Source organism: Phyllostomus discolor, chromosome 6 (assembly GCF_004126475.2).
Source record: "Phyllostomus discolor isolate MPI-MPIP mPhyDis1 chromosome 6, mPhyDis1.pri.v3, whole genome shotgun sequence".
Taxonomy (NCBI): domain Eukaryota; kingdom Metazoa; phylum Chordata; class Mammalia; order Chiroptera; family Phyllostomidae; genus Phyllostomus; species Phyllostomus discolor.
Genome location: NC_040908.2, coordinates 86,853,043 through 86,866,944, shown reverse-complemented (window position 1 = coordinate 86,866,944; position 13,902 = coordinate 86,853,043). Strand labels below are relative to the sequence as shown.

Genomic DNA, 13,902 nt, shown 5'->3' with positions numbered 1-13,902 from the left:
AAAGATACCTAGCTTTTTAAAAAGCTATAATACGTACTTATAATCTATGTATTATAAGCAGAGTACCTATATTTCCTACAGTTCTTTTTCACACATACTGTTTTTCAAAACCCAAATCTAAATTAAAGGGATAGAAAATGTCACTTCTATTCATAGACAAATAATGGATTCCTTGTTTCCATAATAAACTTTTGAAAGAGTCTGTTCCTAGTGGAAACTCACTGTTACTGAATAAAAATCTTCTTGGGGAGGAAAACAGTACCTTCATATATAATCTACATTGGGGATGCAAATTGTAGAGAAACAGACACCAGAGGATTTGCATTTAATAAAATCTAGAGCAAGTCATTCAGAAGCATCACTACCGTGTACAGAAGCCTTTCCCATCAAGACCAGCCTGACCTTTCCAGGAGACTGGACTCTTGATCAAGGAAAATACTCCATTCACTAGAAACCCTACATTGCTGTTAAGAAGGAAATTCACCAGAATCAGCAAGAATGGAAAGTGGTGAGTCAGTGTCAATTATTAAATTTTGAAAGAAACTTTCAGGGTGGGGACTTACTGAGGGATTGGGGGGCCAGGGGAGAACAACAGGGAAAAACTGGGACAAACTGGAATTGAACAACGATTTAAAAAAGACAACCTTTCAATAATCCTAATGTTTATTTTTGACATCACAAAGTCATAACTGAAGCAAAGAACAAGGAGAAATATCCTTAACTCTGGCTAGAAGATACAAAATATAAAAACATATGCCAGAGACCAACTATTTAGAACTCTTAGTAACATTTTTATAATTCTAGTCACATTTAATTACTAGATGTTGATTTATTTTTGCTGCATATAATTTAGATTGGTATTTATTCTAAAAGATGAAATCTATTGAAAATTATTTTTATAAAATGAAGACTTGGATATTAAAGCATTCTTTTCTAGTCTACTAAAATTTTATGGTAAATGAAATAAAATTACTTCCCACAAGTGCTTTGTTATAAGAAAAGTGCAAGAGGAGAATCCATACATATAGAGAACTTGAACTATCCTTTACTCATGCATCTTGCTTTGGGGTCTTAGGCTAAGGATGAAGGACTTCCCACACACAGGAGATGAGGAAAAACCTGAGCCGTTATTGCATGAAGTCAAACTATGTGGAGTCTTTCTCTATGTGTTCACTCTGAAGATACAAATACTAGTATCAGCATAGAGTAAAACCCACTTTAGATTAAAAAGTTAGCATTTTAAATATCAATAAATAATGACAAGAAGCATTGAAAAGTGGTTTTTAAAGTACCTTGCAAGAAAAACTAATATTTTTAAAAGTGCCACAGCTCTTCAAGGTCTGGTCTCAAACAATAACACAGCAAGGCATTTATGTTCCTCAGCATGAAAGTGTTAAGTTTTTGGATCCAGCTGCTATGAGGCTTAAAAGCTGGGAAACAGAGGCAGCTCCTGGGAAGGCCTATGGACAGATGCCTGCTGTGTGGGCAAACCAAACTTCAACAAAATCCTAACAGGTTAACTAATTTGGCTTCAGTTCTTTAAAAGTTTTGGACTTTATTTCCAGTTTAAGATTTCATAAACAGTATATATTATTTTCTATTTAATAGTTAATATTTTGAACATTTCAACATAACTTGCTGAGTGTGCCTTTCCCTGTGTTCTCCTGGAGGTTTCCCATGGTATAATGACTATGACATAATTTCCCAGGTCAGGAGTGGAACCACCAATGTTGAGCCTCTTGCGAGGTAGACTTGGCACTGTTATTCTTAGGTGGGTATCTGCCTCCTCCCATGAGGGGGCTCTGTTCCCCAGCAAGGCAGGCTGAGCTGGGTTAGCAGCATGAGGAGAGGGACCCCCACAGTGCCCGGGCTGGCACCTGAACCAGGTGGTGCAACAACACACTATTGTCACTGGCCTGTCCAGACCTCATTCTTGGCACTTTCTGGACAGGCAGAGAAATAGCACCAACATGGATGCTGTCCACCAATAACTCATCATTTAGGATTTTCATTCTGCTCTGTCTTAAGTGAGATTGTGACTATATTCCATACCTTGAGGGTCTACAATGGAAGGAGACATCATCTACTATCTCAATTCTGGCATTGTCTAATAATATAACTCAAAGTATAAATTGTTCTTTTCTAAAATTATGAGATGGTGGGGTTGTTTTATCCTTTTTAATTATATTTTATTAATTATGCTATTACAGTTTTCCCAATTTTCTCCCCTTTACCCCCCTCCACCCTGCATCCCCCAACCCTCCAGTATCCCCTCTTTATTCATGTCCATGGGTTGTACATATAAGTTGTTTGAGTTCTCTGTTTCCTGTACCATTTTTTATCTCTCCCCATCTATTTAATGCCTACCAATTATGCTTCTTCCCTGTACCTTTCTCCCCATTTCTCCCCTCCCCCTTCCCACTGAACCCTCCATGTGATGTCCATTTCTCTGATTCTGTCTCTGTTTCTAGTTGTTTGCTTAGTGTTTGTTTTCATTGTTTTTCTTTCTTTTATTTTTTTAGGTTCATTTGTTGGTAGTTGTGAGTCTGTTGTCACTTTACTGTTCATATTTTTTATCTTCCTTTCTTAGATAAGTCCCTTTAACATTTCATATAATAATGGCTTGGTGATGATGAACTCCTTGAACTTGAGCTTATCTGAAAAGCACTTTATCTGTCCTTCCATTCTAAATGATAGTTTTGCTGGATAGAGTAATCTTGGATGTAGGTCCTTGCCTTTCATGACTTGGAATACTTCCTTCCAGCCCCTTCTTGCCTGCAAGGTTTCTTTTGAGAAAGCTTGCCTATGGGCAGTCCTTTGTAGGTAACTCTTTCCTTCCCCCTTGCTGCTTTTAAGATTGTCTGTCTTTAATCTTGGGTAACTTAATGATGATGTGCCTTGGTGTGTTCCTCCTTGGGTGCAACTTCTTTGGGACTCTCTGGGCTTCCTGGACTTCCTGAAAGTCTGTTTCTTTCACCAGATTGGGGAAGTTTTCCTTCACTATTTGTTCAAATAAGTTTTCAATTTCTTGTTGCTCTTCTCCTTCTGGCACCCCTATAATTCAGATATTGGAACATTTCACGTTGTTCCAGAGATTCCTCAGCCTCTGTTCATTTCTTTGGATTCTTGTTTCTTCTTCTATTCTGGTTGGATGTCTATTTCTTCCTTTTGTTTCCAATTGTTGCTTTGAGTGCTGGTTTCCTTACTCCCACTGTTGGTTCCCTGAATATTTTGCTTTATTTCATTTTGGATATCTTTCATTTGTTCTTTCATTTTTCAATGAAGCATTATTAGTTCTGTGAGCATTTTGATTACCAGGGCTTTAAATTCTCCATCAGACAGGTTAGCTATGTCCTCCTCACTTAGCTCTCTTTCTGAGGTTTCACACTGCTCTTTCATTTGGGCCCTATTTCTTTGCTCCGGGCCCCTGATAAGTGGGAAGGGGGAAGGGCCTTAGGTATTCACCCAGGCAGGGCAACAACCCTCCTTGCTGCACTGCAGCACTGCCTGTGGGGGAGGGGCCAGAGAGGGAACAATGCAGTTCACTTGCTGGTCTCTAGCGCACTTTCCAATGAACTCTTGTGTGAGACTGGCAGTTTCTCCCACTGAGGCAACCCCAGCCATAGTCCACAGTCAGCTCTGAGGCTCAGTTTCCCCTTAAGTTAGCCCTTCCCTTGCAGCCTGCTGCCTGGCCACACCCAGCCCCACCCCTATGGTCTGTTGCCTCACCAAGGTTTCTCTCCGTCTGCTGCCTTACCAGTCTTGTTGTTCTGGTTGATTTTCTCTTTAATCCTCTGGTTGTCAGAATTCCATACAGTTTGATTTTCTGGCACTTCTGGTTGTTTTTCTTCTTTTGGTTGTTCAAGGAAGCAAGGGGTTTCTACCTATGCCTCCATCTTGGCCGGAACTTGTTTTATTCTTTTTTTGTTTTGTTTTGTAACTCTCTCTTTATTACTTTACCTATGTAACAAGAACCTGCTTTGAGACTCTAAAAATTTTAAAGCAAGGAAATGCATTCCAGAGAATGTCATCAAAAATAATAAAATAAGAATGTGCTTCAAACACTATAAATGTATTTGATATTTAATAACTAAAAACAGTTTAGGAGTTACCTACATTTTTAAATATTCAACTTCAAAATATCTGAATCTGACTTGATGAAGAAAATGTTTAATTTTCAAAACAATATTAAAGTAAAAACACCATTAAATTTACTAGGGGCCAACTTCTTCAGCAAAGTAAACAGGAACAAGAAGAGGATGTGATGGACATGATCTGTTGCATACACCTTGATATGCAGTGCTGGGCAGTGCTACACCACACCCCATCACAACACTGTAATATAGTTTTTTCCAAATTCTAAAGGATAAATTGATTCTTATTAATAAATTTGTTTGGGATTTTCTCCGGAAACATGTGTCTTTGTTTTCTCAACAACCGATCTGAATGCAGGTTTGTATCTAGAGTATTTGAATAAAAACTCAAGCCTCTCCTGGTTTATGCAGGTGTGGAGTCTTTAAATAGACACAGTACATAGGGAAACTGATGTTTGGGAGTAGGGATACTGGTAACATTTTTAGATTCTAAATATCAGAGCACTCCAAAAAAGGAGGGTAGGGTGAGTTAAGGCACTTTCAGAATTCTCAAAAACATGAGGAATATTCAGATGATAGTTTAAAGAATTTGTACTAGGTTCCATTTCTTAAAATCTATTTTAATTCACCTCAAGTGCTGTGTAAAATTTTGGTATTTGCTTTTTGGTACCACTGCGTCAGAACATGGTTTATCCTCACTGCCCCTATTTTCTCACAACCAGAGAAGGGTTTTCATTGTCACCTCTTATGGAACTGCTCTCCCACACTCTGGAAAAGATCTGTGCCTCTCCAAACTTTGTGGTCTTTCTGGGCCTTCATTTTCTTCAACTTCTCCAAGACATTTTATTTACTCCACAAATATTTATTGAGTACCTAGTAGGTTCCAGACACTTGACACCACTGGTGATTTCTATTTCACCACACTCCCCCTTTCCTTCATTTCTCTGGCACTACCCTGATGGAACATTGCATACTTACATTTCTGACCTCTCCTACCCCTTGGCTTCCTCACCTCACTTCCCTGTCCTCTGCCTCTCCATGAGCACAAGATCTAGCCTTTTCCTGATACTCCGTGCTTGGATTTCTATTCTTCTTTGGAGTGACTTCCAAAGACTACAAAGACTTTCTTGGATAACTTCATTTTCATAACCTTAGTTACTGTAGTTTTAATGATGATCCTTAGATGTGTGGTTCTAATCCTAGTCAAATTTCCTATCCCATATATAAGGTATTTTATTTGATTAAGCCACCACAATTACACATCTTAACCCTTTCTATACATGCCTTGCTCTTCCTGCTTCTGCCTTTGCTCATTCCATGCCTGATGTCTCAAATACCTTTCTCCCTCCTCCTAACCCATCCACACCCTTCTAAATCCAACCGAAGTCCTATCCTTTCCCACAAAACATTCATCAGCAATCAAAAACTTCTCCTTCGTCTCCTCTACTCTTTCACACGTAAATGTCTGATTTCTCTCACTAAAACAGGGTCTCTTTGAGGACATCTGTTATGTGATCTAAACTTACTTTGCATCCCCTGCAGCATATAGCCCCACACTTTGCACCAAATCAATGACAACTGGTACATAAGACTGATTGTTTTATGACAAAATTTCAAAAATATTGATCTGGTTATTTGCTATCTCATGAACTTTATCCCTCTATTCATGACTGTGTGGTTATTTGTTAAACTTATTTAGAATAGGTGTATTTCCTCTAGACTTTTTGGCATATACATAAAGTATAAACAGATCATTCAGATTGAAAACATCAATCAAAAAGCCCTTTGGAAAAAAAGTGAAGCCAAGACTCTCTGCAAACACACAAAGGATCCAACCTGAACCTCTTCAACTTCCACGTTCTCTTCCTTCTCAGATCCCAGTGCACACCTGCCAGCAACCAGTCAGGTGTTCCCCTTTTTGCTTAGCCAGGAATGCCTGTGTTAGAGTTGGCCCCTCCTCCACAGGAACCTTATCTGAAGTCCTTAGTCCCGTTTACCTCTGGTTCTCATCAGAATTACCAGAAGGGCTTATTAAAACATGGATTTCTGGGCCCCCACTTCTAAAGCCTCTGATTCAGTACATTTGGAGGAGAGCCTGAGAACATGCATGTCTCCATTCCTAGCTGATGTTGTTGCTGCTGGTCTGCAGATCACACTTCTAGAGTCACTAGTGTGTATTCTTGCTGTGGCTCATCTGTCTGGCTTTGAACTCTACCTTGCTCTGACATTGAGTATTTGAGTCATTCTCCTACTCCAAGCTGCTTCTGGGGTCACTAGAGGGGTCTTGGTCACTGTGTGTATCACCCAGCCACCTCCCCTTCACCCTTCTTTATTCCAGCCTCAGAGGTTGAGAACCACCTTGTGCCCTTGACCCCAATTTCTTTCTTCCTTTTCAAAACATCATTCCATCATTTTCTCCCTCTTTCCTAAATCTTTAGTTCCTTCGTCTGTCCTGTTTAAATATCCTCAAATCTCTGCCACTCATAAGTACATAAATTGATAGAAAACCATAAGCAAACCTCTCCTTGACACTGTAGTTCTCTCTAGTTATGATCTAATGTCTTGCTGCCCTTTGTCATCCAAACTTCAAGAAGTCATTTCCTTCCCCGTCTCCACCTCTTGCCTTGACATTATTATCTGTAAAGGAAAGAGTATTAGGAGATGAGGTAAGAGGTATCACAAAACAAGACTCTAGTTACTCTATGTGTCCACAGTTGCCATTAATAAAGTCTAACACCAACCACTAAATTGAAAGCAATGGAAAGCAATGGCTGCCTTGCTGTCTTTATCTTCCTGGATCATTCTGCTACATCTCATGCTTTTTTCTTCTTTCTTAAAATCTCCTCCCCTGAATTCTATGGCATTCTATGCCCCTGGTTTTTCTTCAACCATTTCACCTTCACAGGGTTCTCTCCTCCTCTGACAACTCTCCAAACAAGGGTGTTTCCCAGGTTTTCGTCTTTGACCACTTAGTCCAGAGCTTTACAACCAGTGTTTCAGGAATTGGTGTTCTAGGAGTTTCTAGGACATTAATTCTCTCAGCCCTTGGGGATGTCCTGGCCTGTTTATTCCAGTGTGCCTGATGTGTGCTGTGTCTATGTGTGCCATCCTGTGACTCTGCCTCTCAAATGCTCCCTAAGAGATTTCATCCTCTGTCCTGGTTTCCTCACCATCAACAGCATGATGACTCTTGATGGCTCTGACCTTGTATATTCACAGCAAACCCATGGAGGAAGCTTGAGAATCATCCTTGAATTTTCCCTCTTTTTTCCCTCCCACATATAAATAACTTCCAAATACATCTGCTCCTTGTTCTCCTATACTACTGCTACTCAGACCCCATTATCTCTGGCTTGAAATATTCTAGAATCTTCCTGCCTGATCTCCCTGTGATTTGGGGATCTTTAAATCCACCCTTCACAGAGCTGCTAGATATGTCTATCTAAAATGTAAATCTAACCACAACACCCCCACGCTCAACAGCCTCCAGTGCCTCTGTGACCTCCGTGTCGACAGGATGAAGTCCAAACTCCGTCACACAAGGAACTTCATGACAGAGCCCCACTCATTTTATTTCCCTAGATGCACTGCCTCCCACATCATCCCTCACCCCGCTTTCTGTCCTTGCCTGCAGCTGTCGCCCATGCTGTCCTCTATGCCTGAGCATCCCTGCACACTTTGCCGTCTCCACACAACCCTGGCCTCAGCTCGGGCATCACCTTGCCTTCCCTAACTCCCGCCCACATACAGAGGAATGGACACAGCCTGTTTTTCTGACAATCAGGGGCATATTTCTCTTATTGTACTTAGCACATTGCATTATAATTATTTTCTAAGTACTTCTCTCCTCCCACTTGAGAGCATATTCTTTCATACCCCAGTTCTGACACAATGCCTGACACAGAAAACATTCAATAAATAACTGATGAATAAATACAGCTTTAAGCTTTTCTAAAAGATAAGATATCACATATAATTCTGGGAGCAACACTTAGATTCCTTTGGAAAATCCGTAAGGTCATTAAGCTTTAAATTTGAGGCTGATTTGAAAGGTGTACTTCGAGCTACTTTAATTAAAAGATATATAGTCCAAGGACTTCTGGCCAAGATGGAGGCATAGGTAGACACACTGTGCCTCCTCACACAACCAAAATAAGGACAACAACAATTTAGAAACAAAAAACAACCAGTACTGCCCTGGGTGGCATAGCTCAGTGGATTGAGCACAGGCTGTGAACCAAAGTGTCGCAGGTTTGATTCCCAGTCAGGGTACATGCCTGGGTTGCAGGCCATGACCACCAGCAACCGCACATTGATGTTTCTCTCTCACGCTCTCTCTCTCTCTCTCTCTCTCTCTCTCTCTCTCTCTCTCTCTCCCCCTCCCTCCTTCCCTCCCTCCCTTCCCTCTCTAAAAGTGAATTAAACAAAAAACCAGTACTGAGAAAAAATTGAACTGTATGGAAGTCCCACAACCAAGGAGTTAAAGTAGACACATTCATCCAGACTGGTAGGTGGCCGAGTGGAGAGGGGTCTCGGCAAAGCTATGACTAGCAGACCCAGGTGTGCTAGGCAGCAGCTGGTGGACCCAGAGAAGCAGCAGACCAGGATGGAAGGGTGCGGCGACAAGGTGACTGGCAGACCAGGAGGTCCCACATTTGTGCACAGATAAACCAGGTGAAACTGGGGAGCAAGACAGGTCTCACAACCCAGGGTCCCAGTGCAGGGAAATAAAGCCTCAAAACACCAATTGAAAACACCTGTAAGGGTTGAGGTGGCAGGAGAAACCCCCAGCCTCACAGAAGAGTCATGGGAGAGACCCACAGGGTCCCAGAATGTACACAAACCCAACCACACAGGAATCAGCACTAGAAGGGCCCAATTTGCTTGAGGGAAGTGGCGAAAGTGACTGAAATCTGGCAGAGAGAGGCACAACCACCATTGTTCCCTCTCAGACCCCTCCCCCACATACAGCATCACAACCCAGTGACGGGGTTGCCCCTCCCTGGTGAATACCTAACACTCCACCCATCACTATGTAACAGGTGCAACAAGACAAAAAAAATGGCCCAAATGAAAGAACAGATCAAAGCTCCCCAAAAAATACAACTAAGTGACCAAGAGATAGCCAACCTGTCAGATGCAGAGTTCAAAACACTGGTAATCAGGATGATCACAGAATTGATTGAATTTGGTTGCAAATTAGATGAAAGAATGAAGGCTACACTAAGTGAAATAAAGGAAAATGCATAGAAAACCAATAGTGATGGGAAGGAAATGGGGACTCAAATCAATGGAGTGGGCCAGAAGGAAGAAAGAAACATCCAACCAGAAAAGAATGAAGAAATAAGAACTCAAAAAAAGTAAAGAGAGGCTTAGGAAGCTCCAGGATATCTTTAAACATTCCAACATCTGAATTATAGGGGTACCAGAAGAGGAAGAGGAAGAACAACAAGTGTAAAAGTTATTTGAATAAATAACAAAGGAGAACTTCCCCAATATGGCAAAGGAAATAGACTTCCAGGAAGCCAGCAAGCTCAGAGAGTCCCAAAGAAGTTGCACCCAAGGAGGAACACACCAAGGCACATCATAATTACATTAGCCAAGATTAAAATGAAGGAGAGAATCCTAGAAGCAGCAAGAGATAAGGAAATAGTTACCTACAAAGGAGTTCCCATCAGACTGTCAGCTGATTTCTCAAAAGAGACCTTGCAGGCAAGAAGGGGCTGGAAAGAAGTATTCCAAGTCATGAAAGGCAAGGACCTACATCCAAGATTGCTCTATCTTGCAAAACTTTCATTTAGAATGGAAGGGCAGATAAAGCAATTCTCAGATAAGATCAAGTTAAAGGAGTTCATCATCACCAAGCCATTATTATATGAAATGTCAAAGAGACTCATCTTAAAACAAAGAGATAAAAAGCATGTACAGTAAAATGACAGCAAACTCACAATTATTAACAACCACACCTAAAACAAAAACAAAAACAACCTAAGCAAACAACTAGAACAGGAACAGAACCACAGAAATGGAGATCACATGGAGGGTTAGGAACAGGGGTGTAGGAGGAGGAGAGAGGGGGGAAAGGTACAGAGAATAAGTAGCATAGATGGTAGGTAGAAAATAGACAGGGGGAGGGCAAGAATACTATGGGAAATGTAGAAGCTAAAGAACTTATAAGTATGACACATGGACATGAACTAAAGGGGGGAATGTGGGTGGGAGGGGGTGTGCAGGGTGGAGGGGAGTGAAGGGGTAAAATGGGACAATTGTAATCCATAATCAATAAAATATATTTTAAAAATAAATAAAAAATTTTAAAAAGATATATAGTCTAAATCCTGTCAAAATTAGACCCAAAGGACCATTCAAATAACTTTGTTTTGCTAAAATTAGGTTATGTGTGCATTATTTGTATCAAATAATACATTGTCTTGGAACCTAGATTTTTTTGTCCATTTTATACAGGTGCTTCATATGAAATTTGGTAGTTTTCAGAGCATTTTCATATACATACATTATAAAACTCTGAAGTCAACTATGGAGTGATTATACCCCTTTTACAGATGATGACAATGAGGCCAAACCATCAGGATTGTCCCAAGTCAGTGACTAGCATGTGGCTGTGTACCACAGACTCCTGGGCCAGCAGCCTTTTGTTCCAGCACATCACTCTGCCTCTGGTTTGGGTTTGGTTTCTTCCTTTCCTCCCTCCTTTCACTGTCTTTGTAATGAGCTTTGGCTTATAAGTCAGATAGATGCCAGACTACCTACAAACTCAGCCAGATTGGGTAATAGTTTGGTTAGATACCCAATATATACGTATGATAGTAGGGTCTGCCAGACTCACGATGCTGAAGTCTGTGCTGATGAAATTGCTGATAAGCCAGCAACACCTCAATGAATCAAACCCACCCAACCTTCTATAGAACAACATTATCAGAATTAGAAAATGTCTTATAATCCTTCTAGTTAACTACTTATTCAGTGCTTAAATGTTTTCTGTAATAATCCAAAAAAAGGGTCTCCTGTCTTTCTTTGATTATCCTTAGTGACAATAACTCACTATTCCCAAAAGCAGTGTTGACAATTTCAGAATGTTGGGGAAATATTTTCTCTTATCATCTGTTATGTCTCTGTAATTTCATCAGAGTAAAAGTAGGAAACTCTCAGGTTGTTAGAGCTACAACTTGACCTATGCCTGGATCATAGTGACTAAGTCTGGTTATTAGTAAGTATGAGACCTTGGCAAATAACTTAGTCCCCAACCTCAGTTTCTTCATCTGTAAAATGGATCAAATGAAGTAATACATGTAAATTGTCAAATATCATACTATATTCAATAACTACATGTGGATAGTGCTCAATAAATATTTGTTAAATGAGTGAATGACTCTTCCCTTATCCTTGGCCTAGTTTTAAAACAGCAACTCTCTATGTTGAATCAGTATATTTTCCAAAATAAAAAAAATACATACAGAAACAAATAACTGTCTCCTTAAGAACATAATCTTCCTAAAACAGTCCAGTTGACATGGTCACCCACATCAGGTAGCAGCAGGATGCAGCAGGAATACCATAACGCTGTAACCTAAATCATGCAAATCTAACTTTTGCATCAAGTGTTAAGGAGCATTATTTCCAGTTGTATCCAATCCATGATCATGCAATGAAAGCATAAATTTTAAGCCTTCCTTGAGTAAATCTTGACAAACCAGAGTACAAAAAAGAGGATACTTAGAACAGTTGTTGTGTAGGAGATGGAGTAGTGTTTCTTAATCAAAGCTTGGATGAGTTTCCATTAAGGACCAGGAGATAAGAATAAATTACCTTTTTTGAAGCCTCTTCAAATTCAAATCTATTGCCTTGGCCACTCAGTTGGTTGGAGCATTGTCCCATATACCAAAAGGATGCAGGTTCAATTCCCAGTCAGGGTACATACTTAGATTACAGGTTTGATCCCCATCAGGGCATGTATGGGAGGCAACCAATCAATGTTTCTTTCTAACACCCATGTTTCTCTCTTTCTGTCTCTGTTTCTCCGCCACCCCCCTCTCTCTCTCTCTCTCTTCATAAAGCCAATAAAAATATATCTTCAAGTAAGGATAAAAAAATCTATTACTCTAACAAGAAAATAGCATCATAATTGTCAACTCTGAATACCTCCCTCCAGAGGTTAACCTAATTAGTCCATCCACATTTGATTGTTACTATTCTATTTTCTTAAGTCCCAGGAGACTACAGCAAACGAGTGTATCAAGGCGTGAGAGTGAAGCACACAGTCAAAGATCTACTGGCCGAAAAACGATCCAGGCAAACGAGTAATTCAAGATTTAATGTAAGTCTTAATTTAATACATTCTGAAGTCTTTGGTGGGGGCAGGGGTTTAAGTCTTCTATTAAGGTTAGTTATCTCCCCTCTCGCTTTATTTACACACCAACCTCTCACCTCTTGAGTCTGATATCTGAATCAAAAAGCCTCCCCTCAACAGCACTTAATGTATAATTACCATTATTAACACTATGGCCCATCTGTCAAGCAACATGTAAGCATTTCAAGAGCACAACGAACTTATTGGCTGACTACTACAGGTAGTGGCAATGAAAGAAAAATATGTCCTGACTTTTCACTTCCCCTCAGTCATGAATTAACAAAGGCTCAGTGGTGAAAATAAAGCTGACCTTTATCGCATCTTACTCTAAACTTGATAGAGACAACTTAGAAGAGTCCTCTTGGTAACATGCAAAGTCCTATTTTAAAATCCAAGTAGGGCTCAGCCACAAGAATAGATGAAATACTGCCATTTGCAACAACATGAATGGACGTTGAGAATATCCTGTTAAGCAAAATAAGTCACACAGAGAAAGTCAAGAACCCTGTGATTGCACTCATATGTAGGGTATAAAAATGAAACTCAAGACAAAATGAAACTTTGTCTTTGTAGACAAAGACAACTGTGTGGTGGTTACCAGAGGGAAAGGGAGGTCAAATATATGGTAATGGAAGATTTGATGATAGGTGATAAACACACAATGTAATATACAGATGATGTATTATAGAATGTACACTTAAAACCTATATAATTTAATTAACCATTGTCATGCCAATAAATTTAATAAAAATTCAAAAACAAAAGATGAGTCTTAGTAAGAGATGTCTTAAGTCTAAAGCCCTTATCTACCAGATATGTCTTCATAAATAGCTCCATTCTGTGCCTAAAATGTCTAAGTAATGGCACCCAATTCTCCAAAATAAAAATGATTCTAGAGTGGAAACATTTGACTATCAAGATGGGTGTATAATCATTACCCTATTGGGTAAAATATAACAACAGGAATGTCGGACATCTGTCAGGCATTGCTGGGTGTGGGACATGAGAGCATGCGACCAGGAACAACTAGAGCAATGTGCACAGCAATCAGCACAAGGGCTGGTACACAGTGGGCACTGGTTCTTCCAGTGTGTCTGCTCCGAATGCCAGCATCACGTCCCACACTGCTCCAAAATCAAACTTCTAGGAGATGTTTTAAATCAACAACCCTGGATTCTATTTCCTCCCATCCAAGAACACCTTTGGCTGCATATTGTCTGCCTGCTTTTCTTTTAAACCACCTCCTCTCTTCTAGTTCAACAGAGGGAGCTTAACTGATAAAGAGAAATCTAAAGGAAGCAATGAAAAATTGTCCGTTGGTGAAGATAAAAAATATATATCCATACTAATCTATGAGACAGAGGGGGAGGGACTGGGGGGAGAGATTCAGAGTCTACTGTAAATGAACCACAGCTTCACAGAAGTCATGTGAATCACTGG

The 13,902-nt window shown here is 40.1% G+C and overlaps 1 protein-coding gene across 1 annotated transcript in view; it reads left to right on the top strand.

Moving 5' to 3' along the window:
• Positions 1–385: 385 nt before the first annotated feature.
• Positions 386–13,902, top strand: part of C6H11orf53 (chromosome 6 C11orf53 homolog) — a 36,809-nt gene continuing 23,292 nt past the window's right edge. The window contains exons 1-2 of the mRNA XM_036027568.1: positions 386–508; positions 12,320–12,429. Coding sequence (XP_035883461.1) covers positions 499–508; positions 12,320–12,429 — 120 coding nt within the window. The 5' untranslated portion in view covers positions 386–498. The remainder of the gene's footprint in view (positions 509–12,319; positions 12,430–13,902) is intronic.